The 19013-nt window shown below is 53.9% G+C and overlaps 1 protein-coding gene across 8 annotated transcripts in view; it reads right to left on the reverse strand.

Moving 5' to 3' along the window:
- KANSL1 (KAT8 regulatory NSL complex subunit 1) overlaps nucleotides 1-19013 on the reverse strand; it is a 94725-nt gene that overhangs the window by 2543 nt on the left and 73169 nt on the right. For 5 of the 8 annotated variants that reach the window (XM_083808818.1, XM_083808817.1, XM_083808819.1 and 2 more), the window contains 10 exons: nucleotides 17789-17904; nucleotides 16156-16351; nucleotides 13325-13490; nucleotides 9197-9382; nucleotides 8643-8804; nucleotides 8169-8320; nucleotides 4863-4981; nucleotides 3632-3689; nucleotides 2908-3020; nucleotides 84-330 (listed from right to left, as the gene is read on the reverse strand). In XM_083808818.1, the coding sequence (XP_083664944.1) occupies nucleotides 84-330; nucleotides 2908-3020; nucleotides 3632-3689; nucleotides 4863-4981; nucleotides 8169-8320; nucleotides 8643-8804; nucleotides 9197-9382; nucleotides 13325-13490; nucleotides 16156-16351; nucleotides 17789-17904 (1515 nt within the window). The remainder of the gene's footprint in view (nucleotides 1-83; nucleotides 331-2907; nucleotides 3021-3631; nucleotides 3690-4862; nucleotides 4982-8168; nucleotides 8321-8642; nucleotides 8805-9196; nucleotides 9383-13324; nucleotides 13491-16155; nucleotides 16352-17788; nucleotides 17905-19013) is intronic. The other 3 variants (XM_083808821.1, XM_083808823.1, XM_083808822.1) reach the window with 3 other exon arrangements.

Here is a 19013-nt window from a genome sequence, read left to right on the forward strand (position 1 = left end):
CACGCCTCTGCAGCAGTCGCTGCAGTGCCACCGTGAGCAGCACGGCGCTAGCGCCAGCAGCCACGGCCGGGACCTGCACCCACCTGCTCGTCGAGGCCGGCCTCGGGCGTGGAGCAGCGCGTGTCCTCGCTGGACAGAAGCCGCATGGAGTCGCGGGACAGGGGCGTGAGGGGGGCAGAGAGCAGTTCGGGGCTGATGGGGCTGCGCGGGGAGTGGGTGTGGGACAGCTCCGAGTGGGAGTGGCAGCTGCCCACGTCGGGGGATGCCGGCTGGGGAGTCGAGGGGTTCCCCAGCTGGGGGGTCGTCCGTCCGTCTGTCGATCTGTAGGACCTGAGGGAGGAACAGATCCCAGAGTTTGATTTCGGTCCCATTACCGGCACCCAGACCACTCTCTGCCACCCGATGCCACCCTTTGGTCCCTTCCACCATCCCCGCCTCGGGAGGGCCCGTACAGCAGGGAATGCTGCAGGAATTCGGTGCGTGCACCAAGAGGGAACATCACAGCCCCGAGGTTGAATCCTCCAGGCCCATCCGCGCCCCGTCTCCACTGCCTCGATGCGGCACTGCAGCGCTGACGCTGCTCTCCTAAGGAAACTTGTCCCACACAGCTCCTACGCCGTGAGTGCCGCTTAAATGCCAAAGTGAGAAGGCCCCTATGAAATCAGATGTTTTTTTAACAGCCCCTCTAAGTGTTCCCGACATCATCCACACGCCACCTGACACCTCACAGGTAGTTCAAGAACCAACTGTAGTGAATCGGTAACGCTGAAAACGCACCACATTCAACAGGTGGGCACGGGAGGAGCACGGTAAAAGCCCTAGACTTCAGAAGATTTAAACCAAGAGTTAAGGAAGCTTGAGCAGCTACACAGATTCCCTGATAAGAGACCCGAAGGCTGCAAACAGAAAAGCCCATCTCACGCCTCCCTGTCTGTAGGTATCTTATCAAGATGAATTCCAACAGCAAGTGGATCAATCAAGGATGGCCAAGGATCACACTTCAAAATTTATCTGGGCTAAAACGTTCATCAGAACACAGAAACCCAGCCCAAGTTGCACTAACAGCATAGCTACACCTGCAGCAGGCTATATGGAAACACGATGTGCTGAGTCAAGATGCCATTAGAAGCTGCTACACAAAGAAAAACAAACCGATCTGTTACGTACACGAGGCAGGAAGACCACAAGATGCTCAGCAGATCTGCTAGAGCGGGTCACTTCAGAGAACGACATTTCAGAGAAACCGACTTCACCCCAATGTGTACTGCCGTTACCTGGCCCCTGGCACTCTCCAGGAGAGGAGCAAGAACTGGCCAAAGCACAGCAGCAGTTGCTGGGCCACGAGGAGGAGGCCCTCAGCAGTTTCTAAGGACCAAAGCAGCTGCAGCAAACAGCCCCAGCATCAGCCCAGGCTGGCCACGGAGGACCAAGCAAGGATCCTGCCGAGGAGCAGCTCGGGATGTGGTGAACGCCAAGCTGAACTCAGCACAGCACACCACAAGCGCAGCAAACCACATCCTCAGCTGCACCGAGGAACGCGGCCAGTGGAGCAGGGGCACCTCCATCCCCATCCCACCCTGCGGGGTCCTGGGGACGCTTCAGAGGGTCCCAGATGGTCACGGGAAGCAGAGGGAGCTGGGCTGGCTCGTTTTGGCAGAGAGGTGAAAGCAGGATCCAACTGCTGCCTTCTGTAGCAGCAGCAAAACCTGGTTCCCAAGTGGGGGCAGCCCTGCGCCAGCCACCACACAGGTGGGGGAACTTCCATCCTCGGAAACATTCACGCCATGTTAGCCAAAGCCACGGCCAACCTGATTTTCAGCCCTGCTTCAAGACGGAGGCTGGACCAGAGACCTCCAGAGGCCGCTTTTCACCAGCATTTCTACACCCGCACGATGAATTCATTTCGGTGACCTAGTCGGGACACCACCTTGCACCACCATCCCTACAAGAGGTTTTTAGAGAAGAGGAAAGTTAGGGTGAAGTACTAACAGATGTGAGAAACTGGCTGAAGGAGTTTGCAGACAAACACCAAAATGTCCCACGCTCAACTGGCGCCGGGAAATGCAGCTGCAGATGAAGCGCAGCAGCAGCAGAAATGGAGCTTGACAGACGCGACCTTTGCATTTGCTGAAGTCCTGCATGACCACGCCCCCCCCAACGGGGCTGATCTGAAACCACAACTATACCAAGAAGACCAGTGCATGTCGCAGTTGCACTTCGGCAAGAATTTCTGCCCAAGAGCAGAGTGGTTCAAGGCCAAGGCATCGGAAACCAAAGGGAAAGGAGCGAATCTCATCGTAAAGCTGCGTAAGAAGAGATCCACAGCTGGAAACTGCGTGCAGTTTTAGACACCCACTCACAAAAAGAGACTGCAGCACAGGAATGAAGTGTCAAGTGATCAGAGGATTGGAAGGACACGTATAAATGGAACACCAAAGCAACGTTGCCGAAGCTATCGAGCAGCGACGTGATACGCAGCACAACGCTAAGCACAACTGCTCCGTGTTCCTGTTTAAGGATGCCCAGCTCAGCCCTTTTGTTTTTCCCAGGACTCCTGAGCTGGCACTCAAGCCTCCACTCTTCCGGAGCCATGAAAGCAGAATCCAAACACACGATGCAAGAGTTGCTTGTCTGCAACTTCACCGGTGGGTAACTTACCCCTGAGCTGAGCCAGACCCCGTCCCACTCCTACAGGGGCTCCTCCAGCTGCTCTTGTACATGGCGAGCAACCTTTCTGATGCCAGCACAAACTTCCAACCATTTTTATCCACCAGCCAGTTTAACAAAGCCTGATCTGTTGGAACAACGCCTGGGCCGAGGGAAGCACACTGCGCCCTCTGCCCGAGCGCTGCTGACCCCGGGACACCCGTGCCCATGCCCCGCAGGGACTGCATGCCGACAGCGTACCTGCTGCCCCGCCGCTGCGGGGGCATGCTCGTGCTCCAAAGCCACCGGGCCCGCTCCATCTCTTCGCACTTGCCATGCCGAGCAGCGAAGGCCGAATCAGACAAGTCCTCGATCTGGAAAGGGAATGGTACAAGGCTTGGTCAGGGCTTGCTTACGTTAAACACACAGCTACGTGCAGTTCTTCCAGCATTAGCTACAGCATGAATTTAAGTGCTGATGTCTGGAGGGAGGCAGGTGCCTCAGTGAGCGAGCAAGCACCTTGTTAAACTGAGTCTGCATTGCTAAGGAAGGGATTAAGAACTAAAAACCAAAGGAAAGCCATTTATCCCAGAGCGAGCGCACTCACACAGAGGTTTAAGGAAATACCATCATAGCAGTTTAGCTAAAATAATAACTACAGCAGCATGACTGGTCATGATTTCTTGATTAGACTATCTCCATAAAAGATTGCTGCCCAGAAAGGTCTCCTGACAGCAATCAGACCTCAAATTCCGCTGTGCCCAGCCAGCTAATCCAAGTTCTGCCCTATCACCCCGTTTCCAAAAAGAAACCAACGCCAGAATGGCTTCTGCAAAGTCAGTTGTGCCCTTTTGTTGCCAAAAAGGCAAAGATTGCACCTCTCGGCTGAGGTCCCCATGTCTGTACCCTTCCGGTACCCACCACCGACACAGTTAGCTGCCCTCAACCCCGTCCCAAGCTAAGCGGGACATAAAGCAGCTCTCACCTCCTCGTTGTCTTCATCAGGGCTCGCCTTCAGAGCGCCGATATCCACTTCACGCCAGCTGCAACACACAAAGTCAGACTGCAGTCAGTCACGGGCACGGCCGAGCACATGCCCAGCACACCCCACCACCACCTTTTGTGGGAGAAGAAACACAAGCCTGGCACAATGAGAAACACATCCTGACTCAGCTTCAGCCACATTTATCTACCAAAATCCCCCCCCTGTGGTACCAGACAAGAGTTTCTCCGCTTCCTGCGTTAGCCTGACCCATTTTGAGCACATTTTTTCCATAGGAAGCAGGCGGTTTGTGCGCACTGAGTGCCCACGCAGGAGATTTGTCCTTCCTCACTTGGCTGAGGGATGGGCAACGCAGCTCCTGGCCTCCTCCCGCTGCAGCCCTTCCTCGCTGCCCCTGCCCAGCTCCCGGCGCTGCTCTGGCAGCACGGCCGGAGCCTGTGGGGGCAGAGGAAGCAGAGCAGATGCTGCAGCGTTTCCTCCTCTTCCTCTGGCCCAGCAACAGGCTCCCTCCCTGCCCTGCACTGGAGCGGGCCTGGGAAGAGGAGGGGGACCCAGAAAAAGGCTGCAGGAAGGAGGCAAGCTGGGAAAGAGAACTGGAAAACTCGAAGGGAAAGGAGGGACTAGAAGCCAGGCAGCTTGGCTGAAGAAGCTGCACCAGCTGCAGCCAAGTCAGCACACCCCGCAGAACGCTCAGGCGCACAAAACTGCGACCGATCTCACCCACGGCGTTCGTCCAGGATCACCTGAACAAGGGCTGAGAGCTCACCTCCTCGCACTTAGCTCGGGCAGAGACTCCCAGTTCCCACGGCTGCCTCTGCTCCTGGCCACAGCCACCCTCAACACCAGCCCCCCCAGCCCAGGGGACCTGGGCACACCCGGGTGCGTGCAGGGCCGGGAAGCACCCAGACCTTCAGCTCACTGCGCTCGGCAGCTTCGTAGCGGGGCAGAAAACAACCAGAATGACTTCGGGTTGCTCGGGGAGACGTGAGCAGGGCAGGCGGCTTCCATGCACCACGGACACTGAGACAACACAGTCCCTAACTCAGCCCAAAGTCTGTTGCAGTGATATGATCCGAATTTTCTCTTACTCTCAAGGAGGAAGGAAGCCCCTTTCCTCACCAGCCACTGGAGCAAGCCCTAGGCTTAATTTGAGGCCTAAGAGGTGCGCGGTGAAAGCAGGCGGCCCCCCTCGAGCTGGGGCTGGGGCACGTACCTGGGTGTGAGGATCTCTTTGTACTGCAGCTTCTCCACGCGCGTTGTTGCAGCGACAGACATCGGGATGACGATGTTGTTAATATCGAAGGAGCTCTCCCCTCTCCTCCTCCTTGGCTGCTGGAACGTAAGGACAAGAACGACGTGAGGAAGGGCTGCAGGTTTTGCCGCGTTAAACCGTTGACACAAAAAGGACGTGGCCTCACGGGACACGGTCTCCTGCGACCGACAGACCCCAAGGCCAACAGCAATTTGTGTGGGCACAGAATTTGCCTACCGCCTGCTGGAAGCCCTCTTCCCCCACGGGCGCAGGGCAACCAAAGCCCTTGGTTTGGAAGGCACGAACAAGGACGAGGCTGCGGTGGCCCCGCGGGCACTGCAGCGAGGTGAGCAGGGGCTGCTGAGCTTCAGCCGCCATCTCCACCCCGCCGCCACCGTTCCCCCTCCCGCCACAGCCATGACATTGATCCGGCTGAAAAGCCAAGCCAGCGAAAGATGAAGAAAAGCCTCCTTTACTGCCATCTTACTGCTTTAATACGATCCTATTCCCTCCTACCAGTGCGAACGGGGTGCTGAGACCACGGGGACGGTGAAGGACCATGCGTCTGGATCACAGCCCCATTCCTTGGGGCACCGCAGGGACCTGCCACACGATGCTGGGACGGGAAGCAGCCAGCCAGCAGTTCATCTCGGGTTTTGACAGCTGTACTGAGAACCTAACAGCTTCCATCTGCATCTTACTTCTGACTGGAATAGATTCTCCAAGACAGAAATAAGCTACACACTTCTCTATTTAAACCGGGCTGAACGCTGGGTGCCCTCCTACCATCTGTCTATCCCAAAACCTCCCCCAGACCTGTGACAGCAGCGCTGCCGGCACGGCGACACCAACCTTCCCGGATCAGCTCGGCGTGCTGCCTCCCTGACGAAGCCACCTGCACGTTACCTGCGCCTCCGCCGATCCCCGCGGCTTTTTGGGCAAAAACACGCGGGAGCCCAAGCGCAAGGGACCCGCCGCGGGAGCTGGATGAGGATGCGAGCGGGTGGGCAGCTGCCATCGCCACAGTTCAGGTTCCTCGCCCTGTTTTTCCTGGTACTAGGGTGGTATTTGGGGGTGCTCTGAGCTGTGCGCACAGCCCCTGGGAGCCAAAGCACGAAGCTGGGTACCCCCCAGCAGGCTGGGCACGCTGTGCTGCACGGGGGGGCTCTGGGAGGGCCAGCACCCCCAGATGGGGCGAGGACGTCCTTTTTTACATCCGTTCCCTGATCCAAGAAGAACAGCAGACCCTTCCCCATGTGGAATCGTATCACCAGATGCTTGTACGTCCCCAAGCAGCAGTGTTCCTGTATTACACTCGGAGCTCAACCCACACTCACTGACAGCACTTTGCTTAGTTGCCTCAATCAAATTTGTATTGAATTTGGTGAAACGCAACAAGGAGCATCATTTCTGAAGCAAAATCTGCTGGGGAGCCACAGAAGAAAATGAAGACTGCGGGCAAGACTGCACGGCCCGGCTGCCCCCCGGAGTGTTAGGGTGCAGCACGCTGCGCCTCCCCTCACGCACACACCTCTCCGCTCAACCCAGCCCATTCCACCTCCCCTAAGGAACAAATCTGGGGGCACTGATTTCATGGCAAGGTTCTGCACGCCGCTAGTTACTGCAAAACCACTAAACCAGACCCAAACCTTGGCCTGCCTTACAGCAACTCACGCGTACACCAATAGCTTTGGGCTTTTGGAACGGCACAGGAGGCTTTTTGGGGCTGGGAAGAGTTGCTGGACTTTTGTGATCAGCAGATTTGTTTAATTTGTCATCTGTTTTCAGAATCGACACTCCACTGAGATTGAATGGGGAAGCCTGTAACTCAAAGCTGCAGCCTCAGCTCGTCTGCAGACTGCAGAAGACAGACTTTATAAATCCTAATTTCAGCATGAACAGGCACAACCATGAATGCAAAAAACCACCACCAACAACCATTTCTCCAAAACAAATATAGATTCTGCTTATCACACTTGTTTAATGCTCCAATCTATACGACAGTGTCAAAATCTGCCAGTGCCACGAACCGAGAAGAGTCTCCGAAAGGAAGCGAAGGAGTTTTAGAAACCGGCTGCCAGGATGCAACGTTAGCAGCCTGCCCAGTCCGCTCGGGCAGTGACGGGTGGCACAGGATTACCTGGCAGGGCTTCCCCTCGCCCTTCAGTGGACATTTCTGAGGCATCATTTCAGCTGCGAGGCTGTCAGTACCGCTCAGCAACCTCACTTTTCAGAACGGGTTTACGAAAAAGCAGCGAGAGAAGCGGAAAGCAAGCCCGAGAGAAGTGCACGAAGCACAACGAGATGGCATCCCGAGACACTACCGCTGCGGAGAAGAGCTGTCCTCTTCCCCAGAGCACCTAGAGCGTTCTAGCAAAGCTACCATGGCTGGCTGGGTTCTTCGGCCACCCCGAGCTGGCATCACTGATGACACAGCTGATGACGCAACAGCAAACGTGTGTTGGGCAGGAACCCAGCTGGGAGCTGGCAGAGCTCGGAGCAAGGACCAGGGCACGCGGCGGACTCTGAGCCTGCAGGGACACGTGCCTCCTATCCGCCCCGCGTCCAGCCTAGGCTGTGCCACAGAGAGGGGCCAGGAGCTTTCCTGAGCCGCCTTCAGAGCTCAGAGCAGGGTGGAGCTGGGGTCCTGCTCACTGATGACTTTCAGACACCGCTCCATAAAGGTCCCAAATCCCGTCATCCTTCTGGGAGGCTGAGCAGATCTCGGAGGACAATGCGAGTTAAGCAACTGCTGAAGCTTGTGTCCAAGTGCAAGCTGAGGTCCCAGCCACCACTGATCTGCCCCCAGCCCCATTTCCAGCCCAGCACACACAGAACAGGCCGTGAAGGGGAAGACATCCCAGTGGAAGCACTGCTGTAGCAGCAGCGACACGCTGCTGGTGCTCAGCTCTTCTACTCTTTTTTTCCTGGCATCCACAGACAACTTCAGAAACCAAAATCCGGATGTGGAGCAAAGCCAGGGGACTACTGGGAACAGGAACATTTACCAGCAGCTACTGAACTAGCAGTGAACCTATAATTGCAGCTGACTGGCTCTCTGCACAGCCAAAGTCAATCCAGGAGTGCAGCAAACCCAAAGCCAGAGCAGAAAAAGGGCCAGCGATCCCACCATCAGCCGAACCAGCGGGTCCAGCGAGGTAAGAGCAACACCGAGCCCTCAAGTCTAGTTGGAACAGCTCGGAAGCTGAGCCATGCCGTGGTGGAGAGGAGCTCAGAAGCCCCTCCGGACGGGCAGCGGATACTTACGGCTGCGTTGGAGGTGCCCTGTGAGCTCGTACTGGCAGGGGCAGAGCCTTCCGAGGAGGTGGACAGTTGCCGTGCTATAGGGCTGTGAGGGGCAGGGGTCGCAGCCGCCGACAAGTAGCTCGGGCCACCGACGTCCGCGTGATGCTTCAACACTGCACGGGGAGGGAAGGAGAAAACAGAGAGAGACGTTAGCAACGAAAGGCCGGGGGGGCTGGGGACAGAGAAAAGGACCGTCTGCACCAGAAACGGCCAGTGCTGAGGAGCACTGCAGGAAAGAGAAGCATCTTCTGACGGCAGCTGCCAGCTTGCCAGGCCCTGCGGGAAGAAGCAGTTAGAGCACACGAGGCGTCGCTGCGGTGGTGACAAGGCCCAGAAGCAGTGCGTTCCCCCCTTCTCCGAGGCCGAAGGGGGAGAGAGGCTGGGTATGCAGCAAAGCCCAAGCTCCCCCCGAGAGACCTGGCCGTGGGAGCCTACCTTCACTCCTCTCAGATGAGCAGTCTCGCAATCGCTTTTTGTCATAGGCAGGAGGCTGGACAAGCGAGCGCTCTGGCGCTCTCTCGGCCTTGGACACGGCCGTAAAATCGTCTAAAGCCGGCCTGTGTGCCTTGTCTGGTTGGATTTTTTGATGTGAGCGCTCTGAGGAGGGGAACAGAGAAAGAGCTATGAAACTCCTGTTTTCACCTCTCTTTCTGTCGGCACAGGAGGCTCGGGCAGGACGTGGCAGCTCCATGAATCCAGCCGGGTCGGGCTCAACGTCATCCCGGCCCCGGGCAGCCGCGCTGAGCTGAGCGGTGGCACTGCCCGCGCCGGGAGAGCTGCGTGAGCACAGCCTCGGGCTGGGCGAGGAGGGGTCCCTACGAACCGGGACCACCTCAGCATCCTGCACGCGTTTCACCTTCAGCCCTGGCCTCATCCCCGAGGGCTCAGTTTGAAGGGCATCCTCCTCTCTCCTCCCGGACTGCACTGCTTTTGGGTACGAGACCGGGGCGATGTTTCTGCACGCGGCGGGGACGGGGGGGGACACTTACTGGCTGCAGTGAAGAACGAGTTCACCAGCTTGTGGCGGTCCTTGCGAATAGGGTCGGGCAGGCTGCTGGTAGGCATGGGGGCTCTGTGCTTGAGCGAGAGCTTTTTGGGAGCTTTGATTTTCTCATAGGGTTTGTTCTGCCACTGAGATTTCAACATGCTCTGGAAGTGCAGGCTGGTCGGCACGTCTGCAGGAGGACACAAAACACAAACCACAGCGCTCACGTTAGCTGAACGACGCCCCGGAAATACCACGACTGTCCCCCAGTCCCCAACAAACACGGCAGGCGTTCACTGCACAGCCCGGGTTTGCCTTCCTCGTGCTCACGGAGGACCTGCAACGTTAGGAGCCAGCTTTTCCAACCTGCAGCTCTTTGAGAGAAGCACGTTATCGCAGACTTCACAGCCCAAGTACATCCTGGCAGGGGAACGAAACCTTTGTCAGGAAAGCCACGTGTCCCTACCACTAGCAGGTATCTCGTGTTGCCACGCTCTGTTCTGCTACCTCAGATCTGACTTCCAAGAAGCCCAGTTATCTCAGCACATCAAATCTAGAGAAGTACAGGCTGGAAGAGAGAAATTCAGCTCAAGTCCTCCATTTCAGGTCAGCCCAAAAGCCAGCCAAGCACTGTGTGAAGTTAATCCGCCTGATGTGGCATCTCAAGCACCTAACGAACGCTGCGCTAAGCGAGCACACTCCAGAGGCTCCGGGTGAAAGCAGCCACGCCGGGGCTCTCCCCAGGCAGCGCTGGGTCACTCAGCCGCCCACGAGCACGGCAGGCTCCGCTCGTCCTCGGCACACCCCCACGGCCCCATCTTTGCCCCTAACCCTCTTGCCCAGCACCCGGAGTACCTGGCCCCATGTAATCCTGCCTCCTCACAGCCAGCACGTGCGTGCTGTCCGGCTGCGCGGCCGGCAGACGCTGCTTTTGCCCACATTCCTCAAGCTTCGTTTCACCCCAAACCCACGCACATGTGCACCGCTGACCTTAGCTGAAGGATGGAAGCTAATGAGATTATTCAGTGCTGTGCTTGGGCGGACAGTAGTCTATAAACACCACTAGCTGGAGCAGGAGGCTCCCCCAGGCTCAGGAGTGCCACAAATAAACCTTCCTTTCACACCCAGAGCTTCAAACCTCCCACCTGATCACCAAACGCTGGTGTTGTGCATCTCTCTGCCGAGCCCCAGCTCTCTTCTGTGCGCCCAAGGGGCCAAAATCCCAGCTTGGAAAAGCATTAAAACCTTTCAGGTTAACAAATTCACGTCTCGGTAGTTCTCTTATCTTCTCCAACTACCCCGTAAGATCGCTGTAGACCAGCACGAGGTTTGGCATCCCACCCATCGCTCTCCTTCCTCAGCACAGACCAGGACAGCTCGGTGCTGGCTAACGCTGCTGAAACCAGGAGCGAGAAGCACGAAGATGAGCACAAGCAGTACAAACATCCGTCCCCCAAGTCTCACGCGACGTTTTCACGGGGATTTTGAAGCAACCCTGCTCGGAGATGAACCTTCCCGGGCCCCGCAGCAGCAATAAAGCTCCCTGCGAGGCCTGCAGAGGAGACACCGCAGCGACCACGAGCTGCCCTGGGATTTGGAAACTCCATCTCGATAACCTCAGAGGGCAACCTGAAGGGACTGAAGCCCTGCCGACAGGTTCGATGGCTGATATTTGAACCCCTTCACAATTTCCCAATAGTTCCAGGGACTGGAAAGCCCCAGCAGAGCCGGGACAGGCAAACAGGACAGCGGGAGCTGGCACAGCGCGGGCTGGAGCCCGCTGTTATTAATAGGGGGAACCTGACTCTCAGGAAAAAGCCAGGACAGCTGCGTTTAGAAGGCTTGGACAGCTAAAGCTCTGGTTTGGCCCCATCTGTTTGGGAAGGAGAGGTGATCACGGTGTGACAGAAGCTCTTTGGCCACTGCCACTGTTTGCAGAGACACGTCCCGAAGAGAAGAGAGGGTTCAAACCCTCTGATTATGCAGCTAGCAAGGTTCAAGAGCAGGATGCTGCAGCCTCTGGGAAAAGAGCCTCTTCGCTAATCTTTTGCGTTCTTCTGGAAATTAATTCCCTGCACAGCGGCTCACACGTCTGCGGAAGGACGGGCCAGGTTGGGAGGGAGGAGAAAAAGGAAGACAAACTGAGAGCAGAAAAACGAGTTATCTGCCGCGTTTTCTCTCTGCCCTGCCGCCAGCGCTGGTTGCAGCGGAGCCCGCGCAGCGCCGGCGCCACTCCTCCTGCAGCGCGCTGCAGGCTGCCCGGGGACCGGCAGATGGCAACCACGCCGAGCCCGCGCGCCGCGGCTCCCATCCTTCCCACCAAGGTTATTACATCATCTGAAAATTCCCAGCTAGATATCAGCCGAAGCAGAAAAAAAAAAGAAAGCAAAGGGAAAGGGACAAAGCGGGTTAAAAGCCACCCGAGCCTCCCCGCCAGGAGAATTGAAGGAGCTTTTTCCTCCTGCAGCGCCCGGTGGTTTTGCCCTTGGCAAACTGCACCCGAGAGCCCCGGCTGCTGGAGGGGCCCCAGGGACGCTCAAAGCAAAAGCCGGCACATGCTCCCGGCTCGGAGGCCAGCCTCCGGCTCGCAGCCTCCGCCCCGACCGAGTCGGACCGATCGCTCTCGGGGTGAACCCCCAAAATCCGCAGGCGGGAGCTCCAGCAGCAACCGGCGCTGCCACTCGGCGGGGAGACACCGCGACGACTTCAGGCTGAGCGCTTCCCCTGCCTCGCTGGGAAGGTACCCCCAGCCCCAAAAAGCAACCCCAGCAAAACTCTATTGGGCATTAGGAAATAATCCAAGTGACTCCGTCCCCGGCTCTGGGAGGGAGGCAGTGAAGGTACTTCTGTGCAGACCTTTGAAGCTTTGAACGCTCTAGTTTTAAACACAAAGTTGTTAATCTCATGCAGCCAGAAGAGATCTTTCATCATGTGAGCTGGCTGCGGCTGACCCTAATAAAATGGATGAGGATCTCCTGGTGGCCGTGATGCAATGGTTTGTAACAGGGCTTCTCAGCGCCTCCCGGGGTGTCACATCCAGCACTACAGGCGGAGGATTACCGGTGCTGCGCTGCAGGAGTTCAGCACATTCAATTCCTTTAGCATTCCTTAACACAGGGATGTTTCTTAGGGGTGGGTGGGGACTTAGTTTTTAAAAATAGCCCACATTTATTTATTTTTTTTTTTAAAGTCTGCTTTAAACACAGGGCTCCTGAAAGATGCCAGATTAATTGTTCCCAGACACGCCATGCATTTCCTACTGTTGCACAAAGTTTGCACAAAGCTGGAATTTAGCTCTACACACACCAAGCCTGTGTCTTAACCCAGACCAAGCACTTCTCATCACCAGCAGCAGGAGCGTGCAGCTCCCTCCGTGCGGTACCAGCGGTGTCTTGCACCTCGAGCAGCCAGCCTCTCCTAGCAAGCAAAGCGACTGCTGCGATCTGTTTAATTCCTGGCTCTCCTGATAGAAGTGCCAGTTTGTGGCCCTGTATTCTGTGATCAGAGGGAAAAGACGACAGGAGGACACCAGTTTCCTGCAGGGCAGTCATTTTTGGTCAAAGCAGCAGCTTGTTTTTAAGGTGGCAACTTAGGAAGAAGACAACTCCGGAAACTACAACTACCACAGGCAGGGAGAAGTCCCTGCACACCAGAGTGTGAATGCCCCACAGCCAGGGTTGGTAAATTACTCCTCTTAACGATGACTAACCTTGAAACCATAACGCAGGGAAATGAGCATCCTAATGGGAACATCCCTTCTTGTACCCTCTGACCCAGCTCAGCTCGTTTACGATTCCATACAAGGTCAAAGAAGTTTTCTGTGACTTCAACCAATCCACAAGTAATTTCACACAGATGAATAAATTCTGCAGAAGCCAATATTTCTCAACTGGTTTGTAACGACACCAGCCTGAGGGCCGGGTCCCAGCGTGGACTCGCAGGCTCCAGTAAGCGCTCTGCTCCTAAAACCACTTGCAGATGAACGAGCTCGGTCTTAACAACTGCGCCCAGCAGCTCTGCGATTCCTCTGGGTGAAGGGCAGCGGCGCAGGCTGGAGGAGCAGCCTCCAGGGCCCTGCACATCCCTTGTCTCCCATTTCAGGCCCCAGTCCTACCGTGGGTGCTGTGCTTACCATCTGGGAATGATAGAACAGGATGGATGCAGGAGTCCAGCTGGGAGAGGCGCTCCAGCAGCGGGGCATCGTACTGGATTTCCAGAGTCGTCGAGCTTCGGGTGCCGCACAGAGCGCACGAGGGGTTCACATCGCAGCTACATCGCACCAGGCTGTTACGGTGGACCTGGGAAGGGGACAGAGAATTCAGCATATCAGAGGTCATGTTTCTAAGGGCTCTGTTCACACACTCCCTTTGACAGCTGGAAAAAGTCCTCAAGGCTCAGGTTTTTTGTAATACCCTGCAGAAAACCCACCGACTTAGCCCAGACTCAAAGACGGATGCTTTTACCCCACGTAAACAAACCTGAGAACTACAACTCGCCTGCACAGCTGAACATCTACTAGGTTTGACTAGAAGAGTTTATCTAGGTTGAAAAACCCATTTAGAAAACCATGAGGCAGCACCATTTCGTTGTCAGAGAGGAAAAACGCCTTTTTCTAGTTCAGACAAGTCAGAGAGCCATCATTGCGCCAAGAGCTGGCACCTATAGGGATGTCTTTACAGAGTGAAGAGTGTTTTTCCTTTTGTTTTTTAACCAGGACAGACTTCCGATTCACAGATTTACAGACTTCAGACTTCCCTTACATGAAACCACCGTGGCACGGAGGCACAACTGGATGTAAAACCCATACAGAGACAGCAACCAATGGATCCCTGTCTGAAGGTAAGGATGCATCAAATTAGATCCTGTAAAAGCCCGGTCTGAGTCTAGCGTTATTCAAATAATTTCCACTAATGACTTGAATGATGGAAGAGAGAATATCCTGAAGGCTCAGCAAACAATACCAGAACTGGGAAGGGCTGCGAGCACCTTGAAGGAAAGAGCTGCAATCCCAGGCACGGTTACAAATTAGAGAAGTGATCTCAAATAAATCAAACCCAACTCACTACGGGCAAAAGCACCAGGCAGGCACTGCAGCGACCCGTGACGAGGAGGAAGAGCCAAGTGAGCAGCAGCTCTGCCCAGAGGATCTTGTGGTGGTTATGGATCAGAAAACGAGCATGAATCAGCAGTGTCGTACCATTACTGAGAATTAGCACCCCACGGGGCTTTATAAACAGGATGGCTCTGCGAAGTGAGGTAATCCTGCCTCTACTCGGCGTTACTCATGTGCGGGCTGGAGGGCTGCGCCCAGTCCTGGGTGCACATTTCAAGAAATGCATGCACCAAACGGAGGGAAACCAGAAAAAAAACAACAACAAAAAGACAAAAAGATCCAAGAACCGCGTCCTACGTGGAGGAACAGAGAGACCTGTGTTTGTGTAGTACACAGATGACAGCATTAAGAATTACCACAATAATTTGCAAACTATGAGGAAAACTGCTGGAACAAGGCATGGAGCTGACCAGTTTACACCAGGATTTGGACTACCGGTAATATCTTTATCCAGTCCTGTTCCACAAGACCGATCCCGTTCCCAATCCATGCAGGCTACAGAGCCTCTCCCCCTTTAATCCTCTCTTCTTTTCTACAAGCCATCTCCTAACTAGAAGAATATTTTATCTTGAATATCTGGAAGAGTCCACACAAATCCTTTGCTATCTGGCACTTCTTCCACTCCTTGGAGTTGCTCTTATGAACCAGCTCGGATAATCAAATGTACTTGAGGAATGCGGTCAAGAGCTAACTCAGAATTAACAGACCTTCCTCAAACAGCAAGTGCACAGTCAGCACGACCTCAGGGATGGTAGATAGTTCGTCAGCTTCAAAACACCGAAAATCTCACAAGCAGTCAGTGCAGAGGTCCACCAGAAATAGCCCACGTTAACTGGTTACTCCTCTGCTGTTTTAAGCTAACTCAGCTGGCCAAGAATCTCTTTTGCTCAGCAGAAGGATGCTTTTTGGGCTTTCTCTCTTAAACTCCAGCTCCCGCAGAGTGAAAACCCCTGAAACCTTGTGGTAATGAAGTTTGACTTGAAACACTGACTCAAAGGTAAGTGAATTTGAGCCATCTATGGTTCTGCAATCATAAGAGCACAAATGCACAAAAAATGTCCTCATTCCCTCAATTTCTTACCATCTATCCTCCAACTGACAGTTTATGGCATTCCTAAGGGAGGTCAAAAATGAATGAAGCGTGGCCTTTCCCCACACAGGGTGCTCAGGGAATAAACTGTATTTCCACTGAACTGAATCCTGCATATGGGCAAGGCAGGACTATGCAGAGAAGAGTACAAAATTAAAAGAAAAAAAGAAAAAAGAAAACAAAACCAGGAAAGGAACAGAGTCACAGCATTCAGCGATTTCCAAAGTAGCAGAAGGGAGCAGGGTCACTTCTGCAGGCCTTTTGCAAGACATCCCCCATAGATCTGGACAGACAGCTGCAGTTTTCCAGCAAGTTCTTGGGTCTGTGTTAATTCCTGTGCTCAGGGTAAAGGTTTCCTGATACCTGCCTTTCCAAAGGTTCACTCAACTGCTCAAGCTTTACCACGTTAAACTACCCAGCCTGAAGTTTACCTTAGGCTGGGTGGTTTTAGAAAAGAAAACCTCGTGTCAGAATTCAGCATCTCCCCTCCACAGTGACAGCTAAGAGAAGTCTCCATCAATTAAGAGCTTCTCCTTCATTTCTCCTTTACTTTTCAGCCTTTGAAGCCCCACTGACCTGTTTTTCCTCTCCATTTTTTCCCCTCTCCATAGCCACAAACGTTCCCAAAGCAGGGAGACCTCTTTGTGGAAATAGTAAAAGCAGGGGGCCAACACATCAGGAGCTCACCAGGCCCTTGTGTGTGGAGCTTGTGCTACATGCTGCAGCAAAGGAGGAAAAAAAATAAAAGGACAGTACTAACCTTTTTGGAAAGGGGCATAATGCTGCTAGGTCGAACAAGCCGTCGTTTCTTACAGCTCAGTACTGGGCGAGTGCGAGCTGCTACACACGTTCCATCAGAAGATGAAGAAACCATGTTCAGTCGTTGCTTTTTATGCAAGAGCTCCTCAGCTTCCTGGCCATCTCCCTGAGCGTGTTCTGCCAGGCCAGGCTGAAGACTGCCCGGGAAGAGAAGAGAGTAAGAAAGACGAGCGTTATTCATTCAGCCATCCCCCATGACCCAGCAGTACCAGACAGGGTCGAGATTCAGACGTTAGCAGGGTTAAAAGCACTGCAGTTTCACAAGGCAGGAGTCTTATTAAGCCAGCTCAAATTTCTGCTTTTGCTTCGGTCACTTTCCACATTCTCTCCCACCTCTCAACCTTTGACCAAAAAGCTTTGGAAGTTCTGAACAAAAACCAGTTCTTAAAGCCAGGCACAGAGCAAGCTCCCCAAAAGCCACTCTTGCCACAAACAGCTTTAATCCTAGAATTCATCCTTCCCCAGAATTACAGTTCAGTGTATCTTAAGCCTATAGGTCCTTGTGAGTTTAAGTGCTAGAGAGCGCAAGGCAATTTTCTAGTAAAAATAATAAGCCTAGATGTAAACTCGATTCTGATGCATACTCGGGAACTGTACCTCTAACAACTCTCCGCACCTTTTCGGTGTCACTGCTATGCTACTCTTCACCTTTCTGTTTCACACACAAAGGAGTTGCCTGTCCGCATGCGGTAACCCTACCCTGCCGTGGCATCAATACACCATGCCACGCACGAAATACCAGCGCAGCTCCCCAGCTACAGAGCCTTTTCATGTATATTTTACAAGTGCTTCGTTTCTAAAAATGCAAAACATTAAAGCCCTGCAGTCTAATGCTCTGTAGTTCAAAGGCTACAGGCATATAAAGGGCCCTGTCGTAGCCTGCAGCGTTTCAGCTGTAGCGATGAGTTGGTCAATCAGTATTTCTGCGCTGGCTCACGCTGCACCGCTGCAGCATCCTGCCCAAGGTACTAAGCAAGGGCAACGGTGCTGGCAGCACTTCTCTAGCCAGTACAGAACTTAGGGTTCAACCCTGAAATCATCCTGTAGCACAGGAGAAGTTCTTTCGCTTGTTTGTATTTATGCGCTTAAAAGATTTTCTTAACAAAAACAACCTGGAGAAACAAAGGATTTAGAGAATCCTATTCCCAAGGGAATCAATGGGGTTTGGGCTCCTCTGCATCTTCAGAAAAGCAGGCCAATGGTTTACAGATTTCTGCAAGCTAATTGCAAGCAGGCCTCGAGTATCTTTGAATCACACAATTTGCAAGTGTATTAAAAATACCCATAAAGGAACAGTTTTGAACATGCTCACTGCACAGTTGCCTGCAGGGCTTGCTCATGTAAACACAGCTCAGTTCAATACCATTTTCAGAAAAACAATGCAGCATAAAACCTCAAGCAAGAGATCTCCTCCAACGCTGTTTCCGAGCACGATCTAGTACCAAACAGTATTTTTTTTTTCCAAAAAGAAACCATTTATACCATTACCCACCCAATTACTACCAACCAGCACATTACAGGCTGGCTTGCAATCATAAAAATCAGACTCTATCCGTAACACACGAGCAGCTTACGTGTTAATAACTCCATTGACGGGTCTTGGTGCTCCACAGGGCTTGGCGGGATGGGATTCAGGAGTACTTGAAGCAGAAATCCCCAAGTTCTCTAGTGGCTGGGATCCAGAAACACTCTACAGAAGGATGAGAAAAATGATAAATAAATGCTTAGAAATATTCTGAAGTAGCTACAGCTCTTAATTCCTAGTTTCTAGCTGAGGTTTCTGCACTGTAGCTACGGGCTTCCGAGCAGAACTTCACACCAAGGATTTAGGAGTCAGTGTGAACGGGAGACCGGGGATGTAAGGACTTTGTGGGGAGCAGCTCTGGCAAGAGGATGGATACACAACAGCGCTTTCCATGTGAGAAACAAAGGCTCGCAATTCCCCTCGGGCGACCGCTAAGGAGCATGAAAGACTTCGGCTGAGTTCCTTAGGGAGATTTTAGGGTTTTGTCTCAAAGTGCAGAGAAGTTCCTAACCACCTGCACAGCTCGCAGGCTGCTTCTCGCGTCGGACGGCGTGCTGCAAGCCACGGAGCTGCAAGCGCCTGCCTCAGCACTTTGGGGGAAAACGGGCGGCAAGGAGAGTGGACTTGCACAAGTCAATTTGCATTTTAACTAAATACCTGTGCCAGCACGGCCCAAAGAGCACTTTGCAAGATCTTTTCAATTAAAATGCACCCAGGCAGTGGTTTTGGGGTGTACGCGGGCCAACTCTTTAAAAGTGCCGGATACACACAAAGCTGGAAACACCTTCGTGAAGAGGAAAGCAAGTACGAACTAAGCTGAAGGCACAGCCCTCTCCCTCCCGCCTTGGGTGTGAAAAGCAGACAAACCCTCCCAAGCTGCAATGAGAGGCAGCTACTGCGCGGCTCCAGCATGGAAATATCGAATATGGCAAAGCTCGTGCTGGCCTGCAAGTGGCAAAAGAGGGGGCACAGTCACTGTCACCTCCCTGCACACGCTGGCTTTGTGCCTCCTGCCGTAGCATCCCCGCTCTCCACCCCAGCCGGTGCTGGTGAGGTCTGGAATATCCTTGCCCTGCCACGAGGCTCCCCCAGACACATCCTTGCAGCCCCGTCTTTGCTTTCAGACACGCTCCTCCTCTTCCCCGGGGTTAAACCTGCTTTCTTCCCTCGTGCAGCACTTCCTACACTCGCTGCCAGTGTCTCTCTAGCTGGGCTTTCCCCTTTGTGCACCCAAGGGCGGTGGTGCATTTCAGGCACTAATAAAAAAGACAAAA

The sequence above is a fragment of the Anser anser genome (assembly GCF_964211835.1).
Source record: "Anser anser genome assembly, chromosome: 23".
NCBI classification, from domain to species: Eukaryota; Metazoa; Chordata; class Aves; order Anseriformes; family Anatidae; genus Anser; species Anser anser.